Source organism: Gadus macrocephalus, chromosome 15 (genome assembly GCF_031168955.1).
Source record: "Gadus macrocephalus chromosome 15, ASM3116895v1".
NCBI classification, from domain to species: Eukaryota; Metazoa; Chordata; class Actinopteri; order Gadiformes; family Gadidae; genus Gadus; species Gadus macrocephalus.
In genome coordinates this window covers 15,573,945-15,598,383 of record NC_082396.1, presented here as the reverse complement: position 1 = coordinate 15,598,383, position 24,439 = coordinate 15,573,945, and the positions used below count along the sequence as shown (strand labels likewise).

Sequence of the window (24,439 nt, the reverse complement as noted above, 5' to 3'; positions counted from 1 at the left end):
GCAGTGATAGGATCCATCATTCACGTGTTCCGTCTTAGAATGAAGTAATCGTTTTGTAACAGGAAGGCCGAATGGAGGCTGTGGGGGGACGTGCGACGTCTGGCCTGCAGGGGGAGTATGGGCAGGTTGGGAGCGCACCGGATAGGCTGGGGGGATTGGACCTGATTGCGGGCAGGTGTCAGCACTCAGGCCAATCAGGGAGTGTTTGTACTTATGTGCCCGCTTTGTGTTGCAGTGAGAAGGAAACCAGGAGCGAACGGACCACAGAGATCCAGAGCGAGTGGAGATCGTATCAAGAAGCCACCAAGAAACGACTCTTGGACAACCTTTGTTATAGTTGGAGTATTTTTGTTCTCCTTCTAAAAGACAACAAAAGATCTCCCGCTGAGGGACGACAACTCTGCCTGCTCTCACACATTTGAACCCACTACAGAGACATCTCCTATTCTGGGGGATGCAAGTGGATTTAGCAGTTGTATTAGAGGAAGCATCGATTGTTGTTGTAGTGATAGTCAAGAACCATGCTTTTTAGCATAGAGGTCAGGAACAGTATCCTAGTAATCTAAAATATACATCTGGTTTCTAAATCGGTTTGGCTATATCCCTTCTGATTGAGTTATCATGCAGATACCCTTTTAAAACAATGGTAACAATATCCTTGTTTTTGTTACAACTAGTATGCAATTAGAATCACATGTTCATCTTGTAGTCTGTGTGATAAGAAGCACAACAGCATCTTGTGGTGGACATGATATTAGGTCCATTTCATCAGAGATGTTTATATAAAGCTGTTCAACATGAAGTGTTGATAAACTGAGGTTCATGTTGATAATCACCCAAAATAAAATAAAAAGGACAACTACACAAATGAATTGCAGTGAAGGAACATTTTTAATGACATTTCTGGAGAACATTGTTTGGAGACAATTAACAACATGAATGTGATATTTGCAGGCAACTGGTGGTTGGTCTCAGCAGCGATAGAGTCGGTTGATCCTCAGGATGTCATTCCGGGTCATTCCCTTTCTCTGGCCAAGCTGAACACGGGAGTTTGGGATGGGGGTGATGCTGTCACGTCCATTTATGGAGAAGGCTGTTCTGCCGTAGTGCATGATGGAGGAGTAATCGTAGGGGGTGTTCAGGTTGTTGGTGTCCTGCTTCTTGAAGTTGTAGGCATTGCTTCGATTGATGTTCCTCCAGTTTATCCTGACATACTGGTCACGGTCACTCCTGGTCTGCTCGTGGTTGAAGCCCAGAGCGTGGTTCAGCTCGTGCTGCATGGTGCCGAAGTTCATGCATCCCGATCTCTTGAGAGAGAGTACCTGCCTGCCTCCTGTCCTGCCCAGAGAGGAGAAGCATCCACCTCTGCTCTCAACGCTGATGTGGTCCTTCTGGTTCTGGCGGGGCACAAAGCGGATGCAGGTGGTCCGGTGGAAGGACTGCATGGCGCTCACAATTCGTGACCTCTCCGCGGAGGTGTAGGCTCTGCTCACTGTGTAGGGAATGGTCACAAGGCCATTGGAGGATTTTTTCCACAGGCAGTTGTTCCTAAAACACTTCATGGCGTTTCTGGTTGTTGGTAGAAGCAAGTCTCCCTCCAGCAGGATCTCATTGGAGCCGTTGTTGGAGATCAGAATCCTGGTGCTGATATCCATGTCCTCATTGTCTTCTAGGATATCATCAACACTTTCTTCCCCCACCAGAGGTTGAGCCTGGGAGAGGTCTCCCTTCTGCAGGATCTCATTGGAGTCGTTGTTGGAGGTCAGAATCTCTGTGATGATATCCATGTCCTCATTGTCTTCTAGGACATCGGCCACACTTTCTTCCCCCACCAGAGGTTGAGCCTGGCAGAGGCCCAGCAAGAGCAGGAGGAGGCTGAGACAGGTCTTCATCTTCTGGGTCTATCTGGTTGTTTCTGGACACTGGCACCGGAGCTTCTCTGGACGTCTTCAACAGAGAGACTCCTTAAGGTTTGTTGACCGTCTGATAGGACCAGAGCTTTTATATGTTCCTCTGCAGGTGTGTCTGTTGGAGGATTTAGGGTTGTGGTGCAGAAATTAAGGACTAAATAAACCTTTTAAGGGTGGACTCAAGCGACCAACCTACCTTTTCAACACTGTGTTATTCAAAGGCTTTGAGAGGAGGGGAGGGACATTACTGAGTCAATGTTTCTGCAAGAAAAAAAAAAATAGCATTTCAACTTTTTAATTAATTTGATAATGCAGAATTCTACAACGCAAACTGACACTAGCGTCTTTCTTTACCGACTTGATATCACCATCCTAACTAAAGGTGTGCTTTTCTACTTTTAAACATTGAGGGACAAACACGGACTTCCAAATGATACACTTAACTTTCAAACATCAATAATTCTTGCTGGAACTTAAATGCAATACAGGCATTATTCTCTTGGAGGAAACATTATGTTAGCAACAGATGCATATTCACAAGCACAACTGATCTTTTTAATCAATTCCCTGAGTAAATAAAAGTCTGGTCATTTTTATTTTTTTTGGAGAAAGACCAATAGTTGTAGCAGTGCTCTGAGGGTAGGTTAGGTTATCTATGTTAGAAGCTTTATTTGACATATTTGTTTAAGTTGTCTTTACATCCCGACAGCAATCAGTTGTTCCAATGTTCTGAAAAAAGTAAAAAGATCTGGCACCTTTGGCTGTCGCAGGTCTGCAATAAGCTGTTCCAATTAGTCGCGGGACTGTAACGGCTTACCTGTCTGTTTACCTAACTTCACGGCTACCTGCGCACACCCATGCCCATGCACTCACTGCACATGACCGGTGTCTCTCGAACGCCGAGGCAGTATGCTTGGGCGTTATCCATTTCCATACCTTCCTGACATTTCACCGGGGTTTAGGTATATGAAGGTGTTTTCGTCATTTATTTGTATTTTATAAAAGAAATAAAGCTGAGCTTCTGTGATAGAAGTCATTGTAGCATGGATGACATTGTCTAGCCTACGCTGCTGTGTGTCTAAAATTCTGTTTGCCAACTTCAACAAGTCTTGCCCGGTTTAAATACTCATGGCCTATAGGATAATGAATAGATAGGAGATAAGCCCCCATCCATAGAATCGGTCTTAATCTCTATGAGTAGGACCAACTTGAGCAATCGTTTTTCTTTTTCAATTCAGAGATAGTTTCCACCAGTGTACACATTTCGAAAGTAAAGAATAGGTTAGGGTTCCACGTCGACACAACGCAAGGGGTTTACAGACCCATTACGTCATTGCGGAACCTCCTTGTGTCGACCGCAAGTGCCTGACGTGTGCCTCCCAAAAATGTTATCCTTGCATCAAGGCACCGCAGGTCCGCTCACTAAAACCGACCCAGAACCAAAACAGGTTCACGACTGCGTGGAGGCGTCTGCGTGGGCATTGCGTTTCGTCAACTTTGAACTATAACTGAGCCTTAAGTATAAACTGTTTTATAAACAGTCTATGTGCGTTACACCCACACCGGCTGTGGTGGTGCACTTGATGGTTGGTTCAAGCAGCCTCACCTGGCCTGAGTCAGGCATATTGAACTCTGGGGCTGGGTTAGGCTGCACACCTGTCGTGCAATGAAGTATCAGAGCACACAGGGTTAACCAGCCTTCAACCACACACACACACACTTCACAATGTTTAAATGATTAAACCAATTTTACTATTTGGAGTAAGTATGGGTACAGCATGAAGGAGCAGTAAGGGGGAATGATTTGGGTCACTTGTGGAGTGGCAGTGATAGGATCCATCATTCACGTGTTCCGTCTTAGAATGAAGTAATCGTTTTGTAACAGGAAGGCCGAATGGAGGCTGTGGGGGGACGTGCGACGTCTGGCCTGCAGGGGGAGTATGGGCAGGTTGGGAGCGCACCGGATAGGCTGGGGGGATTGGACCTGATTGCGGGCAGGTGTCAGCACTCAGGCCAATCAGGGAGTGTTTGTACTTATGTGCCCGCTTTGTGTTGCAGTGAGAAGGAAACCAGGAGCGAACGGACCACAGAGATCCAGAGCGAGTGGAGATCGTATCAAGAAGCCACCAAGAAACGACTCTTGGACAACCTTTGTTATAGTTGGAGTATTTTTGTTCTCCTTCTAAAAGACAACAAAAGATCTCCCGCTGAGGGACGACAACTCTGCCTGCTCTCACACATTTGAACCCACTACAGAGACATCTCCTATTCTGGGGGATGCAAGTGGATTTAGCAGTTGTATTAGAGGAAGCATCGATTGTTGTTGTAGTGATAGTCAAGAACCATGCTTTTTAGCATAGAGGTCAGGAACAGTATCCTAGTAATCTAAAATATACATCTGGTTTCTAAATCGGTTTGGCTATATCCCTTCTGATTGAGTTATCATGCAGATACCCTTTTAAAACAATGGTAACAATATCCTTGTTTTTGTTACAACTAGTATGCAATTAGAATCACATGTTCATCTTGTAGTCTGTGTGATAAGAAGCACAACAGCATCTTGTGGTGGACATGATATTAGGTCCATTTCATCAGAGATGTTTATATAAAGCTGTTCAACATGAAGTGTTGATAAACTGAGGTTCATGTTGATAATCACCCAAAATAAAATAAAAAGGACAACTACACAAATGAATTGCAGTGAAGGAACATTTTTAATGACATTTCTGGAGAACATTGTTTGGAGACAATTAACAACATGAATGTGATATTTGCAGGCAACTGGTGGTTGGTCTCAGCAGCGATAGAGTCGGTTGATCCTCAGGATGTCATTCCGGGTCATTCCCTTTCTCTGGCCAAGCTGAACACGGGAGTTTGGGATGGGGGTGATGCTGTCACGTCCATTTATGGAGAAGGCTGTTCTGCCGTAGTGCATGATGGAGGAGTAATCGTAGGGGGTGTTCAGGTTGTTGGTGTCCTGCTTCTTGAAGTTGTAGGCATTGCTTCGATTGATGTTCCTCCAGTTTATCCTGACATACTGGTCACGGTCACTCCTGGTCTGCTCGTGGTTGAAGCCCAGAGCGTGGTTCAGCTCGTGCTGCATGGTGCCGAAGTTCATGCATCCCGATCTCTTGAGAGAGAGTACCTGCCTGCCTCCTGTCCTGCCCAGAGAGGAGAAGCATCCACCTCTGCTCTCAACGCTGATGTGGTCCTTCTGGTTCTGGCGGGGCACAAAGCGGATGCAGGTGGTCCGGTGGAAGGACTGCATGGCGCTCACAATTCGTGACCTCTCCGCGGAGGTGTAGGCTCTGCTCACTGTGTAGGGAATGGTCACAAGGCCATTGGAGGATTTTTTCCACAGGCAGTTGTTCCTAAAACACTTCATGGCGTTTCTGGTTGTTGGTAGAAGCAAGTCTCCCTCCAGCAGGATCTCATTGGAGCCGTTGTTGGAGATCAGAATCCTGGTGCTGATATCCATGTCCTCATTGTCTTCTAGGATATCATCAACACTTTCTTCCCCCACCAGAGGTTGAGCCTGGGAGAGGTCTCCCTTCTGCAGGATCTCATTGGAGTCGTTGTTGGAGGTCAGAATCTCTGTGATGATATCCATGTCCTCATTGTCTTCTAGGACATCGGCCACACTTTCTTCCCCCACCAGAGGTTGAGCCTGGCAGAGGCCCAGCAAGAGCAGGAGGAGGCTGAGACAGGTCTTCATCTTCTGGGTCTATCTGGTTGTTTCTGGACACTGGCACCGGAGCTTCTCTGGACGTCTTCAACAGAGAGACTCCTTAAGGTTTGTTGACCGTCTGATAGGACCAGAGCTTTTATATGTTCCTCTGCAGGTGTGTCTGTTGGAGGATTTAGGGTTGTGGTGCAGAAATTAAGGACTAAATAAACCTTTTAAGGGTGGACTCAAGCGACCAACCTACCTTTTCAACACTGTGTTATTCAAAGGCTTTGAGAGGAGGGGAGGGACATTACTGAGTCAATGTTTCTGCAAGAAAAAAAAAAATAGCATTTCAACTTTTTAATTAATTTGATAATGCAGAATTCTACAACGCAAACTGACACTAGCGTCTTTCTTTACCGACTTGATATCACCATCCTAACTAAAGGTGTGCTTTTCTACTTTTAAACATTGAGGGACAAACACGGACTTCCAAATGATACACTTAACTTTCAAACATCAATAATTCTTGCTGGAACTTAAATGCAATACAGGCATTATTCTCTTGGAGGAAACATTATGTTAGCAACAGATGCATATTCACAAGCACAACTGATCTTTTTAATCAATTCCCTGAGTAAATAAAAGTCTGGTCATTTTTATTTTTTTTGGAGAAAGACCAATAGTTGTAGCAGTGCTCTGAGGGTAGGTTAGGTTATCTATGTTAGAAGCTTTATTTGACATATTTGTTTAAGTTGTCTTTACATCCCGACAGCAATCAGTTGTTCCAATGTTCTGAAAAAAGTAAAAAGATCTGGCACCTTTGGCTGTCGCAGGTCTGCAATAAGCTGTTCCAATTAGTCGCGGGACTGTAACGGCTTACCTGTCTGTTTACCTAACTTCACGGCTACCTGCGCACACCCATGCCCATGCACTCACTGCACATGACCGGTGTCTCTCGAACGCCGAGGCAGTATGCTTGGGCGTTATCCATTTCCATACCTTCCTGACATTTCACCGGGGTTTAGGTATATGAAGGTGTTTTCGTCATTTATTTGTATTTTATAAAAGAAATAAAGCTGAGCTTCTGTGATAGAAGTCATTGTAGCATGGATGACATTGTCTAGCCTACGCTGCTGTGTGTCTAAAATTCTGTTTGCCAACTTCAACAAGTCTTGCCCGGTTTAAATACTCATGGCCTATAGGATAATGAATAGATAGGAGATAAGCCCCCATCCATAGAATCGGTCTTAATCTCTATGAGTAGGACCAACTTGAGCAATCGTTTTTCTTTTTCAATTCAGAGATAGTTTCCACCAGTGTACACATTTCGAAAGTAAAGAATAGGTTAGGGTTCCACGTCGACACAACGCAAGGGGTTTACAGACCCATTACGTCATTGCGGAACCTCCTTGTGTCGACCGCAAGTGCCTGACGTGTGCCTCCCAAAAATGTTATCCTTGCATCAAGGCACCGCAGGTCCGCTCACTAAAACCGACCCAGAACCAAAACAGGTTCACGACTGCGTGGAGGCGTCTGCGTGGGCATTGCGTTTCGTCAACTTTGAACTATAACTGAGCCTTAAGTATAAACTGTTTTATAAACAGTCTATGTGCGTTACACCCACACCGGCTGTGGTGGTGCACTTGATGGTTGGTTCAAGCAGCCTCACCTGGCCTGAGTCAGGCATATTGAACTCTGGGGCTGGGTTAGGCTGCACACCTGTCGTGCAATGAAGTATCAGAGCACACAGGGTTAACCAGCCTTCAACCACACACACACACTTCACAATGTTTAAATGATTAAACCAATTTTACTATTTGGAGTAAGTATGGGTACAGCATGAAGGAGCAGTAAGGGGGAATGATTTGGGTCACTTGTGGAGTGGCAGTGATAGGATCCATCATTCACGTGTTCCGTCTTAGAATGAAGTAATCGTTTTGTAACAGGAAGGCCGAATGGAGGCTGTGGGGGGACGTGCGACGTCTGGCCTGCAGGGGGAGTATGGGCAGGTTGGGAGCGCACCGGATAGGCTGGGGGGATTGGACCTGATTGCGGGCAGGTGTCAGCACTCAGGCCAATCAGGGAGTGTTTGTACTTATGTGCCCGCTTTGTGTTGCAGTGAGAAGGAAACCAGGAGCGAACGGACCACAGAGATCCAGAGCGAGTGGAGATCGTATCAAGAAGCCACCAAGAAACGACTCTTGGACAACCTTTGTTATAGTTGGAGTATTTTTGTTCTCCTTCTAAAAGACAACAAAAGATCTCCCGCTGAGGGACGACAACTCTGCCTGCTCTCACACATTTGAACCCACTACAGAGACATCTCCTATTCTGGGGGATGCAAGTGGATTTAGCAGTTGTATTAGAGGAAGCATCGATTGTTGTTGTAGTGATAGTCAAGAACCATGCTTTTTAGCATAGAGGTCAGGAACAGTATCCTAGTAATCTAAAATATACATCTGGTTTCTAAATCGGTTTGGCTATATCCCTTCTGATTGAGTTATCATGCAGATACCCTTTTAAAACAATGGTAACAATATCCTTGTTTTTGTTACAACTAGTATGCAATTAGAATCACATGTTCATCTTGTAGTCTGTGTGATAAGAAGCACAACAGCATCTTGTGGTGGACATGATATTAGGTCCATTTCATCAGAGATGTTTATATAAAGCTGTTCAACATGAAGTGTTGATAAACTGAGGTTCATGTTGATAATCACCCAAAATAAAATAAAAAGGACAACTACACAAATGAATTGCAGTGAAGGAACATTTTTAATGACATTTCTGGAGAACATTGTTTGGAGACAATTAACAACATGAATGTGATATTTGCAGGCAACTGGTGGTTGGTCTCAGCAGCGATAGAGTCGGTTGATCCTCAGGATGTCATTCCGGGTCATTCCCTTTCTCTGGCCAAGCTGAACACGGGAGTTTGGGATGGGGGTGATGCTGTCACGTCCATTTATGGAGAAGGCTGTTCTGCCGTAGTGCATGATGGAGGAGTAATCGTAGGGGGTGTTCAGGTTGTTGGTGTCCTGCTTCTTGAAGTTGTAGGCATTGCTTCGATTGATGTTCCTCCAGTTTATCCTGACATACTGGTCACGGTCACTCCTGGTCTGCTCGTGGTTGAAGCCCAGAGCGTGGTTCAGCTCGTGCTGCATGGTGCCGAAGTTCATGCATCCCGATCTCTTGAGAGAGAGTACCTGCCTGCCTCCTGTCCTGCCCAGAGAGGAGAAGCATCCACCTCTGCTCTCAACGCTGATGTGGTCCTTCTGGTTCTGGCGGGGCACAAAGCGGATGCAGGTGGTCCGGTGGAAGGACTGCATGGCGCTCACAATTCGTGACCTCTCCGCGGAGGTGTAGGCTCTGCTCACTGTGTAGGGAATGGTCACAAGGCCATTGGAGGATTTTTTCCACAGGCAGTTGTTCCTAAAACACTTCATGGCGTTTCTGGTTGTTGGTAGAAGCAAGTCTCCCTCCAGCAGGATCTCATTGGAGCCGTTGTTGGAGATCAGAATCCTGGTGCTGATATCCATGTCCTCATTGTCTTCTAGGATATCATCAACACTTTCTTCCCCCACCAGAGGTTGAGCCTGGGAGAGGTCTCCCTTCTGCAGGATCTCATTGGAGTCGTTGTTGGAGGTCAGAATCTCTGTGATGATATCCATGTCCTCATTGTCTTCTAGGACATCGGCCACACTTTCTTCCCCCACCAGAGGTTGAGCCTGGCAGAGGCCCAGCAAGAGCAGGAGGAGGCTGAGACAGGTCTTCATCTTCTGGGTCTATCTGGTTGTTTCTGGACACTGGCACCGGAGCTTCTCTGGACGTCTTCAACAGAGAGACTCCTTAAGGTTTGTTGACCGTCTGATAGGACCAGAGCTTTTATATGTTCCTCTGCAGGTGTGTCTGTTGGAGGATTTAGGGTTGTGGTGCAGAAATTAAGGACTAAATAAACCTTTTAAGGGTGGACTCAAGCGACCAACCTACCTTTTCAACACTGTGTTATTCAAAGGCTTTGAGAGGAGGGGAGGGACATTACTGAGTCAATGTTTCTGCAAGAAAAAAAAAAATAGCATTTCAACTTTTTAATTAATTTGATAATGCAGAATTCTACAACGCAAACTGACACTAGCGTCTTTCTTTACCGACTTGATATCACCATCCTAACTAAAGGTGTGCTTTTCTACTTTTAAACATTGAGGGACAAACACGGACTTCCAAATGATACACTTAACTTTCAAACATCAATAATTCTTGCTGGAACTTAAATGCAATACAGGCATTATTCTCTTGGAGGAAACATTATGTTAGCAACAGATGCATATTCACAAGCACAACTGATCTTTTTAATCAATTCCCTGAGTAAATAAAAGTCTGGTCATTTTTATTTTTTTTGGAGAAAGACCAATAGTTGTAGCAGTGCTCTGAGGGTAGGTTAGGTTATCTATGTTAGAAGCTTTATTTGACATATTTGTTTAAGTTGTCTTTACATCCCGACAGCAATCAGTTGTTCCAATGTTCTGAAAAAAGTAAAAAGATCTGGCACCTTTGGCTGTCGCAGGTCTGCAATAAGCTGTTCCAATTAGTCGCGGGACTGTAACGGCTTACCTGTCTGTTTACCTAACTTCACGGCTACCTGCGCACACCCATGCCCATGCACTCACTGCACATGACCGGTGTCTCTCGAACGCCGAGGCAGTATGCTTGGGCGTTATCCATTTCCATACCTTCCTGACATTTCACCGGGGTTTAGGTATATGAAGGTGTTTTCGTCATTTATTTGTATTTTATAAAAGAAATAAAGCTGAGCTTCTGTGATAGAAGTCATTGTAGCATGGATGACATTGTCTAGCCTACGCTGCTGTGTGTCTAAAATTCTGTTTGCCAACTTCAACAAGTCTTGCCCGGTTTAAATACTCATGGCCTATAGGATAATGAATAGATAGGAGATAAGCCCCCATCCATAGAATCGGTCTTAATCTCTATGAGTAGGACCAACTTGAGCAATCGTTTTTCTTTTTCAATTCAGAGATAGTTTCCACCAGTGTACACATTTCGAAAGTAAAGAATAGGTTAGGGTTCCACGTCGACACAACGCAAGGGGTTTACAGACCCATTACGTCATTGCGGAACCTCCTTGTGTCGACCGCAAGTGCCTGACGTGTGCCTCCCAAAAATGTTATCCTTGCATCAAGGCACCGCAGGTCCGCTCACTAAAACCGACCCAGAACCAAAACAGGTTCACGACTGCGTGGAGGCGTCTGCGTGGGCATTGCGTTTCGTCAACTTTGAACTATAACTGAGCCTTAAGTATAAACTGTTTTATAAACAGTCTATGTGCGTTACACCCACACCGGCTGTGGTGGTGCACTTGATGGTTGGTTCAAGCAGCCTCACCTGGCCTGAGTCAGGCATATTGAACTCTGGGGCTGGGTTAGGCTGCACACCTGTCGTGCAATGAAGTATCAGAGCACACAGGGTTAACCAGCCTTCAACCACACACACACACTTCACAATGTTTAAATGATTAAACCAATTTTACTATTTGGAGTAAGTATGGGTACAGCATGAAGGAGCAGTAAGGGGGAATGATTTGGGTCACTTGTGGAGTGGCAGTGATAGGATCCATCATTCACGTGTTCCGTCTTAGAATGAAGTAATCGTTTTGTAACAGGAAGGCCGAATGGAGGCTGTGGGGGGACGTGCGACGTCTGGCCTGCAGGGGGAGTATGGGCAGGTTGGGAGCGCACCGGATAGGCTGGGGGGATTGGACCTGATTGCGGGCAGGTGTCAGCACTCAGGCCAATCAGGGAGTGTTTGTACTTATGTGCCCGCTTTGTGTTGCAGTGAGAAGGAAACCAGGAGCGAACGGACCACAGAGATCCAGAGCGAGTGGAGATCGTATCAAGAAGCCACCAAGAAACGACTCTTGGACAACCTTTGTTATAGTTGGAGTATTTTTGTTCTCCTTCTAAAAGACAACAAAAGATCTCCCGCTGAGGGACGACAACTCTGCCTGCTCTCACACATTTGAACCCACTACAGAGACATCTCCTATTCTGGGGGATGCAAGTGGATTTAGCAGTTGTATTAGAGGAAGCATCGATTGTTGTTGTAGTGATAGTCAAGAACCATGCTTTTTAGCATAGAGGTCAGGAACAGTATCCTAGTAATCTAAAATATACATCTGGTTTCTAAATCGGTTTGGCTATATCCCTTCTGATTGAGTTATCATGCAGATACCCTTTTAAAACAATGGTAACAATATCCTTGTTTTTGTTACAACTAGTATGCAATTAGAATCACATGTTCATCTTGTAGTCTGTGTGATAAGAAGCACAACAGCATCTTGTGGTGGACATGATATTAGGTCCATTTCATCAGAGATGTTTATATAAAGCTGTTCAACATGAAGTGTTGATAAACTGAGGTTCATGTTGATAATCACCCAAAATAAAATAAAAAGGACAACTACACAAATGAATTGCAGTGAAGGAACATTTTTAATGACATTTCTGGAGAACATTGTTTGGAGACAATTAACAACATGAATGTGATATTTGCAGGCAACTGGTGGTTGGTCTCAGCAGCGATAGAGTCGGTTGATCCTCAGGATGTCATTCCGGGTCATTCCCTTTCTCTGGCCAAGCTGAACACGGGAGTTTGGGATGGGGGTGATGCTGTCACGTCCATTTATGGAGAAGGCTGTTCTGCCGTAGTGCATGATGGAGGAGTAATCGTAGGGGGTGTTCAGGTTGTTGGTGTCCTGCTTCTTGAAGTTGTAGGCATTGCTTCGATTGATGTTCCTCCAGTTTATCCTGACATACTGGTCACGGTCACTCCTGGTCTGCTCGTGGTTGAAGCCCAGAGCGTGGTTCAGCTCGTGCTGCATGGTGCCGAAGTTCATGCATCCCGATCTCTTGAGAGAGAGTACCTGCCTGCCTCCTGTCCTGCCCAGAGAGGAGAAGCATCCACCTCTGCTCTCAACGCTGATGTGGTCCTTCTGGTTCTGGCGGGGCACAAAGCGGATGCAGGTGGTCCGGTGGAAGGACTGCATGGCGCTCACAATTCGTGACCTCTCCGCGGAGGTGTAGGCTCTGCTCACTGTGTAGGGAATGGTCACAAGGCCATTGGAGGATTTTTTCCACAGGCAGTTGTTCCTAAAACACTTCATGGCGTTTCTGGTTGTTGGTAGAAGCAAGTCTCCCTCCAGCAGGATCTCATTGGAGCCGTTGTTGGAGATCAGAATCCTGGTGCTGATATCCATGTCCTCATTGTCTTCTAGGATATCATCAACACTTTCTTCCCCCACCAGAGGTTGAGCCTGGGAGAGGTCTCCCTTCTGCAGGATCTCATTGGAGTCGTTGTTGGAGGTCAGAATCTCTGTGATGATATCCATGTCCTCATTGTCTTCTAGGACATCGGCCACACTTTCTTCCCCCACCAGAGGTTGAGCCTGGCAGAGGCCCAGCAAGAGCAAGAGCAGGAGGAGGCTGAGACAGGTCTTCATCTTCTGGGTCTATCTGGTTGTTTCTGGACACTGGCACCGGAGCTTCTCTGGACGTCTTCAACAGAGAGACTCCTTAAGGTTTGTTGACCGTCTGATAGGACCAGAGCTTTTATATGTTCCTCTGCAGGTGTGTCTGTTGGAGGATTTAGGGTTGTGGTGCAGAAATTAAGGACTAAATAAACCTTTTAAGGGTGGACTCAAGCGACCAACCTACCTTTTCAACACTGTGTTATTCAAAGGCTTTGAGAGGAGGGGAGGGACATTACTGAGTCAATGTTTCTGCAAGAAAAAAAAAAATAGCATTTCAACTTTTTAATTAATTTGATAATGCAGAATTCTACAACGCAAACTGACACTAGCGTCTTTCTTTACCGACTTGATATCACCATCCTAACTAAAGGTGTGCTTTTCTACTTTTAAACATTGAGGGACAAACACGGACTTCCAAATGATACACTTAACTTTCAAACATCAATAATTCTTGCTGGAACTTAAATGCAATACAGGCATTATTCTCTTGGAGGAAACATTATGTTAGCAACAGATGCATATTCACAAGCACAACTGATCTTTTTAATCAATTCCCTGAGTAAATAAAAGTCTGGTCATTTTTATTTTTTTTGGAGAAAGACCAATAGTTGTAGCAGTGCTCTGAAGGTAGGTTAGGTTATCTATGTTAGAAGCTTTATTTGACATATTTGTTTAAGTTGTCTTTACATCCCGACAGCAATCAGTTGTTCCAATGTTCTGAAAAAAGTAAAAAGATCTGGCACCTTTGGCTGTCGCAGGTCTGCAATAAGCTGTTCCAATTAGTCGCGGGACTGTAACGGCTTACCTGTCTGTTTACCTAACTTCACGGCTACCTGCGCACACCCATGCCCATGCACTCACTGCACATGACCGGTGTCTCTCGAACGCCGAGGCAGTATGCTTGGGCGTTATCCATTTCCATACCTTCCTGACATTTCACCGGGGTTTAGGTATATGAAGGTGTTTTCGTCATTTATTTGTATTTTATAAAAGAAATAAAGCTGAGCTTCTGTGATAGAAGTCATTGTAGCATGGATGACATTGTCTAGCCTACGCTGCTGTGTGTCTAAAATTCTGTTTGCCAACTTCAACAAGTCTTGCCCGGTTTAAATACTCATGGCCTATAGGATAATGAATAGATAGGAGATAAGCCCCCATCCATAGAATCGGTCTTAATCTCTATGAGTAGGACCAACTTGAGCAATCGTTTTTCTTTTTCAATTCAGAGATAGTTTCCACCAGTGTACACATTTCGAAAGTAAAGAATAGGTTAGGGTTCCACGTCGACACAACGCAAGGGGTTTACAGACCCATTACGTCATTGCGGAACCTCCTTGTGTCGACCGCAAGTGCCTGACGTGTGCCTCCCAAAAATGTTATCCTTGCATCAAGGCACCGCAGGTCCGCTCACTAAAACCGACCCAGAACCAAAACAGGTTCACGACTGCGTGGAGGCGTCTGCGTGGGCATTGCGTTTCGTCAACTTTGAACTATAACTGAGCCTTAAGTATAAACTGTTTTATAAACAGTCTATGTGCGTTACACCCACACCGGCTGTGGTGGTGCACTTGATGGTTGGTTCAAGCAGCCTCACCTGGCCTGAGTCAGGCATATTGAACTCTGGGGCTGGGTTAGGCTGCACACCTGTCGTGCAATGAAGTATCAGAGCACACAGGGTTAACCAGCCTTCAACCACACACACACACACTTCACAATGTTTAAATGATTAAACCAATTTTACTATTTGGAGTAAGTATGGGTACAGCATGAAGGAGCAGTAAGGGGGAATGATTTGGGTCACTTGTGGAGTGGCAGTGATAGGATCCATCATTCACGTGTTCCGTCTTAGAATGAAGTAATCGTTTTGTAACAGGAAGGCCGAATGGAGGCTGTGGGGGGACGTGCGACGTCTGGCCTGCAGGGGGAGTATGGGCAGGTTGGGAGCGCACCGGATAGGCTGGGGGGATTGGACCTGATTGCGGGCAGGTGTCAGCACTCAGGCCAATCAGGGAGTGTTTGTACTTATGTGCCCGCTTTGTGTTGCAGTGAGAAGGAAACCAGGAGCGAACGGACCACAGAGATCCAGAGCGAGTGGAGATCGTATCAAGAAGCCACCAAGAAACGACTCTTGGACAACCTTTGTTATAGTTGGAGTATTTTTGTTCTCCTTCTAAAAGACAACAAAAGATCTCCCGCTGAGGGACGACAACTCTGCCTGCTCTCACACATTTGAACCCACTACAGAGACATCTCCTATTCTGGGGGATGCAAGTGGATTTAGCAGTTGTATTAGAGGAAGCATCGATTGTTGTTGTAGTGATAGTCAAGAACCATGCTTTTTAGCATAGAGGTCAGGAACAGTATCCTAGTAATCTAAAATATACATCTGGTTTCTAAATCGGTTTGGCTATATCCCTTCTGATTGAGTTATCATGCAGATACCCTTTTAAAACAATGGTAACAATATCCTTGTTTTTGTTACAACTAGTATGCAATTAGAATCACATGTTCATCTTGTAGTCTGTGTGATAAGAAGCACAACAGCATCTTGTGGTGGACATGATATTAGGTCCATTTCATCAGATGTTTATATAAAGCTGTTCAACATGAAGTGTTGATAAACTGAGGTTCATGTTGATAATCACCCAAAATAAAATAAAAAGGACAACTACACAAATGAATTGCAGTGAAGGAACATTTTTAATGACATTTCTGGAGAACATTGTTTGGAGACAATTAACAACATGAATGTGATATTTGCAGGCAACTGGTGGTTGGTCTCAGCAGCGATAGAGTCGGTTGATCCTCAGGATGTCATTCCGGGTCATTCCCTTTCTCTGGCCAAGCTGAACACGGGAGTTTGGGATGGGGGTGATGCTGTCACGTCCATTTATGGAGAAGGCTGTTCTGCCGTAGTGCATGATGGAGGAGTAATCGTAGGGGGTGTTCAGGTTGTTGGTGTCCTGCTTCTTGAAGTTGTAGGCATTGCTTCGATTGATGTTCCTCCAGTTTATCCTGACATACTGGTCACGGTCACTCCTGGTCTGCTCGTGGTTGAAGCCCAGAGCGTGGTTCAGCTCGTGCTGCATGGTGCCGAAGTTCATGCATCCCGATCTCTTGAGAGAGAGTACCTGCCTGCCTCCTGTCCTGCCCAGAGAGGAGTAGCATCCACCTCTGCTCTCAACGCTGATGTGGTCCTTCTGGTTCTGGCGGGGCACAAAGCGGATGCAGGTGGTCCGGTGGAAGGACTGCATGGCGCTCACAATTCGTGACCTCTCCGCGGAGGTGTAGGCTCTGCTCACTGTGTAGGGAATGGTCACAAGGCCATTGGAGGATTTTTTCCACAGGCAGTTGTTCCTAAAACACTTCATGGCGTTTCTGGTTGTTGGTAGAAGCAAGTCTCCCTCCAGCAGGATCTCATTGGAGCCGTTGTTGGAGATCAGAATCCTGGTGCTGATATCCATGTCCTCATTGTCTTCTAGGATATCATCAACACTTTCTTCCCCCACCAGAGGTTGATCCTGGGAGAGGTCTCCCTCAAGCAGGATCTCATTAGAGTCGTTGTTGGAGATCAGAATGTCTGTGATGATATCCATGTCCTCATTGTCTTCTAGGACATCGGCCACACTTTCTTCCCCCACCAGAGGTTGAGCCTGGCAGAGGCCCAGCAAGAGCAGGAGGAGGCTGAGACAGGTCTTCATCTTCTGGGTCTATCTGGTTGTTTCTGGACACTGGCACCGGAGCTTCTCTGGACGTCTTCAACGGAGAGACTCCTTAAGGTTTGTTGACCGTCTGATACGACCAGAGCTTTTATATGTTCCTCTGCAGGTGTGTCTGTTGGAGGATTTAGGGTTGTGGTGCAGAAATTAAGGATTAAATAAACCTTTTAAGGCTGGACTCAAGCGACCAACCTACCTTTTCAACACTGTGTTATTCAAAGGCTTTGAGAGGAGGGGAGGGACATTACTGAGTCAATGTTTATGCAAGAAAATTAAAAACAAACTTAGATAGCATTTCAAGTTTTTCATTAATTTGATAATGCAGAATTCCACAACGCAGAATGACACTAACGTCTTTCTTTACCGACTTGATATCAACATCCTAACTAAAGGTGTGCTTTTCTACTTTTATGCATTGAGGGACAAACAGATCGACTTCCAAATGATACACTTAACCTTCAAACATTAATAATTCTTGTTGGACATTGAACTCAATACATGCTTCATTCTGTTGCACTGACATGTTTTCAAGCAGCTATTCTACTTAATCTATGCCCTGAGTAAAAAAAAAAAAGATGAAGCAGTGCTTGGAAGCTAGGGTAAGGAATTAGTTTTAGAAGCTTTTTTGACAAATTTCTTTCAATTCTCCTGGCATCCGACAGCAATCAATTGTTCCATTGTTCTGATAAAAGTAAAAAGATCTGGCACCTTTGGCTGCCTGTCGCACGTCTGCAATAACCGTGTTCCCGTTAGTTGCGTGACTGTAATGGCTTACCTGTCTGTTTACCTAACTTCACGGCTACCTGCGCGCACCCTTGCCTTTTACTCATTGCATATGACCGCTGTCTCTCGAAAACAGAGGCTGTAGGCTTAGGCGGTATCGATTTTCATACCTTCCTATTTGTGTAATTTATTTTTATTAATAACAATAAAACGACTAAAGCTGAGCTTCTGTGATATAAGTCATTGTAGCATGTACGATGTTTTCTAGCCTACACTGCTATAATAATCTACTCTGAAACCATAGGCTTCATTGTGTTTGTTACATTGAACAAGAGCAATTTAGAAGGATTTCTAACTAGATTTCACTCTACATCTCAGGTTAGGCTGATGCAGCTTCGAGGTGCGGAGCAATTCCTTGGTTGCATGTTCTACACGGACACTTTATAAGGTCGCACCCGCCAACGAACTCTGTAGCTGCTGCTGTGTAGTTGCTGACTCTGGCTTCGGCGATTCGTTTAGAATATCTTCTTCATCTGTTTCGTAAGTAAAGCGTTTATTACTTATACATGGTGACGTATATATGTACACGTTGGGCAAGTCTTTTGAGAGGTTTTGCTGCCACAACCCTTCATCTAAAGTTATAGGATGCTAGCCATGCTAGCTTAATGGTAGCATGCTGTTGTAGTCCGTGCACTGTTGTTTTCCTCCGTTTAAGCCAATTTATGTTGTAAATTAAATGTTATCTTGATTCAAAATAACTGTACAGAAAGGGAACCTTATTATTATTACCTTTACATCATTCAAAGTCAAGACTCATTCGACATTCTAATTTTTTTTCTATATTTTATTCAATAGTTTTCAACACCGTCGAACATCTTAAGAAGTGACAATGACCGACCGCTACAACATCCACAGTCAGCTGGAGCATCTGCAGTCCAAGTACATCGGGACGGGTCACGCAGACACCAGCAAGTGGGAGTGGTTGGTGAACCAGCACAGGGACTCCTACTGCTCCTACATGGGACACTTTGATCTGCTCAACTACTTCTCCATCGCTGAGAACGAGAGCAAGGCGCGGGTCCGCTTCAATCTGATGGAGAAGATGCTGCAGCCATGCGGTCCGCCGACAGACAAGCCAGACGATGCTTAGAAGAGAATACATTTGGACGTCAATATAATTTCGGTGAAATTATTCCATCTACTGTTTGTGTATTGGACTGAGACGACGTCAAGGGAAAATCCATAAACATCCATCTGGATCCGGTCTCTAGGATGTAGTTGGTGTGTTGAAAATATGACGTGGATGTGATGGGAGAGGTTCAGACTATGCAAACAAAATGATGGTAATAGGTTTTCTTTCATCACATACAAATAAGACAACTTTTTATTTTATTTTGTATTGACGTGTTTTCATGTTTTATATTCAAAAGTAACGTTTTTCATTGAACATGATTTGTCTCCGGATGAAATGTGGCAACCTTTTACATTGGCCATTGGTATCCCTGTACTTAATTTGGTCATATTTATAAATAAACAATTATAAATACTATTCGATTTTCATTGTGTGTTTTGGGTTTGCGCCTACAAAAAACGTTGAGTCTAAATCTAAACAGTTCTGGGCACTGGGCAGTGTTTTAAGTTTAGTGTTTATTTCTGTGGTATCATGCATCCATAGGCGTCGATTACGGGGGGGGACATGTCCCCCCCACTATTTGAATTACGAATTTTGTCCCCACCACTTTTAAAAATGTGCAAACCAATTGCGACTGAAAAAATCCCCACATACTCAATCGAATTCGTCGAGTCTAAAATCATGCGATAGGCGCGCACGAAGACATCATTTATTAGATAGAGCTACCTAATAAACCGTTGGAACACACACGACCGGAACCCATAGCAACGCCGGTAAACAAACCCAGACTCCCGAGAAGCCCAATCCCTATGAGCTCCCCGCGCTACGGCCATCCGGAGGCGCACAGAGCTTTTTGCCATGATGTTATATATACAATTATATTATATGATATACTATTATATATAGAGCTCCGAGAGTCGCAAACGGCAACAATCACTTTCTCCTCCATGCTGCAGTTCACCCCGGACTGCACTGCACTGAGTTTGACGGTTGAACGCTGATTGGCTGTTACGTTACATATGTCACTCAGTGGCCACGCTGTTGAACGTTGATTGGCTGTCATCACGCGAAATTCGTGTCAAAGTTCAAATATTTCAACTCGAGCGAATTTGTCGCGCCACAAATCCTCGTGAACGCGCTCGCCTGTGCACGGCGAAAGTGTGGCGCGACAAATCAAAACAAATCCAAAAAATTCGCCCGATACGCGTCTATACGTTCACTTTGTATGGGATCTTGTTGCCCCGTCGCGTTTGGTGTGAACGCACTGGAGAAGTTTCAAGATAGACAGCCAAAATTGACATTTTTATTCAGAAAATAGCCGGTCCTTTTGCTTCCTGTAAAAAGCATGTTTGTGACACGATATGGATACATCATTTAGCCTGCATGTGGAGGGCCACATAAGGTAAGAAATTGGTTTGCGTAAACTTTGCTGCTGGTTCTGTTTGCTCGTGATGACCTGGCCAAAGGTTACCCACGGTCCTAAGCAATTGTGATCTGATTCTGGTTGGGGCTCCAGCTAGTATGCATTGTATAGATTGCAGCTAGTAGCAGCTACACACGGTGCGATTGCTATGCCAATGTGGTTATAGTTGTTTTGTCTGATTGAGATATGTGACGACTTGGAGCCTGGTAGGCCTATCCTGACATAAATATGTTCTCGCATAACCTGTGTGATTATCCTAAACTGTAGGGGATTTGATCTGCGGGCAATTTGCTAATGATGTTGCAATGAGTGAAGTCTACATTGGTCCTTCGCAAGTGTTTACTGGTGGTCAGGATTTGGCAGATGCAATTCTCCTCTGGGCGCTTGTTTTTTTTTGTTTTTTTTAATGCAGCATAACATATGCTACCAGCAGCCCTTGCTCGTCTTCAAAAGGCTGATGCTCAGTACCTCGTTTCATTTCGTACACCCTTTACAGTCTGGCATTGTTTGTCTGGTAAACTTTGTTGATGTCAAGATAAGTGTTAAATTGCCAACACTGTTCTTTGTCCTGTGTGTATTAGTATTACATATCCCGAGCCAATACCATGGTGTTTCCAACGCAGTTTTGCAAAACAAGCCAAAACACAAACTGTGTTTTCAACTTATTGTTCGAATAGGATTTTCAACACCTGACTATACACTGTAGAGCATATTGTAATGCAGCGTTGAATGGATGAATAGCTTACATAAGGGTACCCAGCACTTTTCAAACCACACTCAAGCTTATGGTTATTGTCCCCACCACTTCTAAAAACAAACTGACGCCCTTGCATGCATCATACATATGCCTTTTGTCCCAGAAGGCCGTCTCCAGGAAGACGGTAAAAGGGACAGACCCAGCAGTGTTGTGTCATGTGGCCAGATAGAGGCACAGCAGAAATCATCTGACATCCACCCAATGGCCTGGGAAACCACAGATGTCCTGTTCTTAAATTCTGAAATCACAATCTAGAATTAGATCATTCCATAGCCTAGTGTTTTTCAAGGGATTTGCCGTTCTCTAGGCCAGTCAATGGTAATTAGTCAAGCAAATCAAGACTTATTGATCTGTTATGGTCCAATGACTCAGGGCCAATGACCTTTTGCTGTCAATTTATCGACTGCACCCACCGCTTGTTTCTAAGTTAGATGGAATTCTAGATTTTCAGTCTAATTATAAGTCTGTGATCCATTGATTTCTCCCTGACCCAGGGCACACAATCCAGGCTGGGATAAAACCATCTGAAAGCAACCGGGTAGGAAGCAGATACCAGCCAATCGGCTCCTTACGCCGAATGAATGAAATCCAATGCACAGCGATGCTCGCCCACACGTTAAATCTATTCAAACCAAGATACATGACCCGCTGAGATACCCAGCAAGGCATTCACATTATCACTGAGGACAAAGAGACAGAGCTCTGTAATTGAGCCCAGCTCATGATGCAACAACAAAGAAATAGTGCACTTGACTTCACCATTCACAAAGGTTCCGGTTAATGTCACTTTAAATGCACCATCATGGCCTTTGCTCACAACCACCACCTCGTCCCTTTCACTCTCCATGTCCCTGTGGGGCACATAAAGAGAAAGGTCAGTGTTGGCAAATGGAGGAGGATGGCTCTCAACACACATTCTCACAGAACCATGAACTGCTCTTAAAACAAGCGAAAAACGATTTCCGTGTAGAAGACGAAAAAATACCCTGAATGTTTTTTTTGTTTCAAACCCTTTTCATGTTGGTCGTACTAAAATCAACCAAGCTTATTTTTTTAGATTTGATAAGAAAAAGACAAAGAAAGAACATTTTTTTACAGTTACAGTTTTACAGTTTAATGAAAGAATTTCCACACAGACAAATGATAAGCTACTCAAAGCTATAACAAGGTCATAAGCCTATTTTTCTCAATGCAAAAACCCTGATATATCTCACCAGGTTTGCCTGGAAGATAACAACAGGAACCTGAGATCTGAGCTGCTGACCTCAGATAGTTTATCTCCAACACACACACACACACACACACACACACACACACACACACACACACACACACACACACACACACACACACAGTGGGGAGAGGATGTTCGGCATGACTCATTGTTGGATAGAGATTAATCTACAGGTGCCAAGGAAGTCTTTTTTTGGACTGTGTGTGTTTATGTGTGTGAGTGTCTTAATGTGCACATGCATGTGTCTGAGTGGGGGAGAGAGTGTGTGTGGGGTGGGGGGTATGATATCATTTGTTTGTTGGAAAGTCTCTCACTGGGGTAAGTCCTTGCCATCTGTCCACACAGCAAGAGCCGTAGACGTGATGATGCCAAGTCAGCCACTGCGTCATTGGTGGAAACGCCCAGTGTGGGGCTCGTGCATGGATCATCATCATGCATACATACACTCCTTCCTCGCTCTCTTTTGTGTGTGTGTGTGTGTGTGTGTGTGTGTGTGTGTGTGTGTGTGTGTGTGTGTGTGTGTGAGAGGGATACATGTGTGTATAATGGCGAGAAGGGAATCAAGTCATACTAATTCCTCTGATAGTGTAAGCCTGATTTCCATATAGTTTCCTGTTAATCATGTCTCCTTTGCATATTTATATGAGTCACGAAACCAGCTCCGCAAATCTGTGGAAAAAAATGAGGGTATAATCAGAGGACTGCTCTGAGTGATGCTCTGCTCTGAGAAACATCAATTCAACACTGGAAGTTTTAACAATAATTTAGCTAGAAAGGCACTCATAATTCCAAGTGGAATGTGGAATGGCTGTATAACTCCTTAGGGCTGATTACTTGGCTAGGGTTGGGAATGCATACGTGTATTCAGCAACCAACAGCTCCGCCCCCCTGCTGGGATGAGCCCGTCAGAAAACCGGCATCAGACTAAAACGTAAAAAGTACATTTTTATTTAAGTACTTACATAATTTCCTATATATTTGTACCAGGGTGGATTAAAATGTATATTCTGATTATATTCTTACCATTTAATAACATAAACTGATTAGGAGAACTAATACTTCTGTATTAGTTATCCTGGCTCCGCCTCCTGCTAACGAGTTGTTTGAGAGGAGCCCATCGGTCGAGCGGGCAGCTAGGCCCCTTTAAACAGAGGCATGTGGCAAATGATGAGGTTGGGACCAATATTTGGAGGTTGTGTTGAGGTAAAGGAAAAGGGGTACAAGGATAGAGATGATTATGTTCATTCACGCTGCTGTCTATGTAAATATATTTTCAGCTTCTAGGATAATTAAAACTAGCAGTAGCTGCATACTGACAGAACGTAAAGGGGCATGTTTTGTAACGTCCGGTGAGGCGAGTGTCACAGGAGTGTGGGAAACTTGAGAGGAGGCAAAGTAGGAGTTTTGGATGATGGCTACTTCAAGGAGTCTGCAGTGACTGCTTCACCAACCATTAGCAGATATAGAAATGTTGAACATGAATGAGGTTAGAGAATGGGATGAGTTGTTAGAACTAAATAATTATTTAGGGATTCATCATAAATGCATTATTGCAAGATGGATGGAGGGATGCAGAAATCGGTCACACAGGGTCAGTATATACAGTACCGGAGTAAGGGACGAGAGTAAGAATCCACATAGTCGTGTCGGAGCGGTTGGCTATCCTGCTTGCCTTGCAGTTGGTGGAGAGAACAAGGCCACAGTCTGTGGTCATTTTTACAGATTTGAGTGTGGTGCTGAAATGAGGTAATGCAAATACAGTCACAGGTGAAGTCGATTGGGATAGGTTATAGTTAAAATGGGTTTCAGCAAGAATATAAATTAAGAATATAGGAAGTGGCAGGTTCTGAGGGACGTGGGAATGGGAATTGAGCATGCAGGGAGAGAGCTAAACAATATTGACACGGTTGTGCCACGGCTAGATGAGTACCTATACATATGGGGAAGCATCCTCCTACAGGAAGTGTTTTTTTGTATTACTAAGAATCTGTCTATGCATTGTGTTGCACTGTGAGATATAGCATGGAAAGGGAGAGGAAAGGGTTGGTGGGAGTGTGTGTGGATGATTGCTGGTTTCAGCGGACTCATCTAGCCCGAGTCAGACTGATTAGGCTCTGGTGCTGGGTTAGGCTGCACACCTTGCTCATTAAGTAAGCAGTGTTCGGTTTAAACCAACAATCAACGCACGCATTCGAGATCTCCTAGATGGCGGCATGCATCAGCATCGTCATATGTCTGCATCCTTACAATAAACCTGTTTCCAACACCACCACCCTGCGTCCTTGACTATGGAGGAGCCCAGAATAGCTACCGAGGTGGAGTGTAGCA

At 44.6% G+C, this 24,439-nt stretch overlaps 6 protein-coding genes across 6 annotated transcripts; 1 reads left to right on the top strand and 5 right to left on the bottom strand.

Annotated features, from left to right (window-relative positions):
• Positions 1-873: 873 nt before the first annotated feature.
• LOC132472736 (high choriolytic enzyme 1-like) lies at positions 874-1,951 on the bottom strand. The gene has a single exon (XM_060072480.1). It carries the CDS (start codon positions 1,890-1,892, stop codon positions 972-974), a length of 921 nt encoding a protein of 306 aa, XP_059928463.1. The 5' UTR covers positions 1,893-1,951; the 3' UTR covers positions 874-971.
• A 2,655-nt stretch (positions 1,952-4,606) lies between these two features.
• On the bottom strand, positions 4,607-5,684 carry LOC132472734 (high choriolytic enzyme 1-like). The gene has a single exon (XM_060072479.1). It carries the CDS (start codon positions 5,623-5,625, stop codon positions 4,705-4,707), a length of 921 nt encoding a protein of 306 aa, XP_059928462.1. The 5' UTR covers positions 5,626-5,684; the 3' UTR covers positions 4,607-4,704.
• A 2,655-nt stretch (positions 5,685-8,339) lies between these two features.
• On the bottom strand, positions 8,340-9,432 carry LOC132472733 (high choriolytic enzyme 1-like). Its single transcript, XM_060072478.1, has one exon. The coding sequence runs from the start codon at positions 9,354-9,356 to the stop codon at positions 8,436-8,438; it is 921 nt and encodes a 306-aa protein (XP_059928461.1). The 5' UTR covers positions 9,357-9,432; the 3' UTR covers positions 8,340-8,435.
• Positions 9,433-12,068: 2,636 nt separating this feature from the next.
• Positions 12,069-13,156, bottom strand: LOC132472729 (high choriolytic enzyme 1-like). Its single transcript, XM_060072474.1, has one exon. It carries the CDS (start codon positions 13,091-13,093, stop codon positions 12,167-12,169), a length of 927 nt encoding a protein of 308 aa, XP_059928457.1. The 5' UTR covers positions 13,094-13,156; the 3' UTR covers positions 12,069-12,166.
• A 2,640-nt stretch (positions 13,157-15,796) lies between these two features.
• On the bottom strand, positions 15,797-16,824 carry LOC132472730 (hatching enzyme 1.2-like). The gene has a single exon (XM_060072475.1). The coding sequence runs from the start codon at positions 16,822-16,824 to the stop codon at positions 15,904-15,906; it is 921 nt and encodes a 306-aa protein (XP_059928458.1). The 3' UTR covers positions 15,797-15,903.
• sf3b5 (splicing factor 3b, subunit 5) lies at positions 16,743-19,111 on the top strand. Its single transcript, XM_060072493.1, has 3 exons — positions 16,743-16,902; positions 17,949-18,105; positions 18,421-19,111. Exon 3 carries the CDS (start codon positions 18,455-18,457, stop codon positions 18,713-18,715), a length of 261 nt encoding a protein of 86 aa, XP_059928476.1. The 5' UTR covers positions 16,743-16,902; positions 17,949-18,105; positions 18,421-18,454; the 3' UTR covers positions 18,716-19,111.
• Positions 19,112-24,439: the final 5,328 nt, after the last annotated feature.

Coding starts and splice junctions, on each gene's coding strand:
- LOC132472733 (XM_060072478.1), bottom strand. CDS start 9,356: ATGAAGACCTGTCTCAGCCTCCTCCTGCTCTTGCTGGGCCTCTGCCAG.
- LOC132472734 (XM_060072479.1), bottom strand. CDS start 5,625: ATGAAGACCTGTCTCAGCCTCCTCCTGCTCTTGCTGGGCCTCTGCCAG.
- LOC132472736 (XM_060072480.1), bottom strand. CDS start 1,892: ATGAAGACCTGTCTCAGCCTCCTCCTGCTCTTGCTGGGCCTCTGCCAG.
- sf3b5 (XM_060072493.1), top strand. CDS start 18,455: ATGACCGACCGCTACAACATCCACAGTCAGCTGGAGCATCTGCAGTCC.
- LOC132472730 (XM_060072475.1), bottom strand. CDS start 16,824: ATGAAGACCTGTCTCAGCCTCCTCCTGCTCTTGCTGGGCCTCTGCCAG.
- LOC132472729 (XM_060072474.1), bottom strand. CDS start 13,093: ATGAAGACCTGTCTCAGCCTCCTCCTGCTCTTGCTCTTGCTGGGCCTC.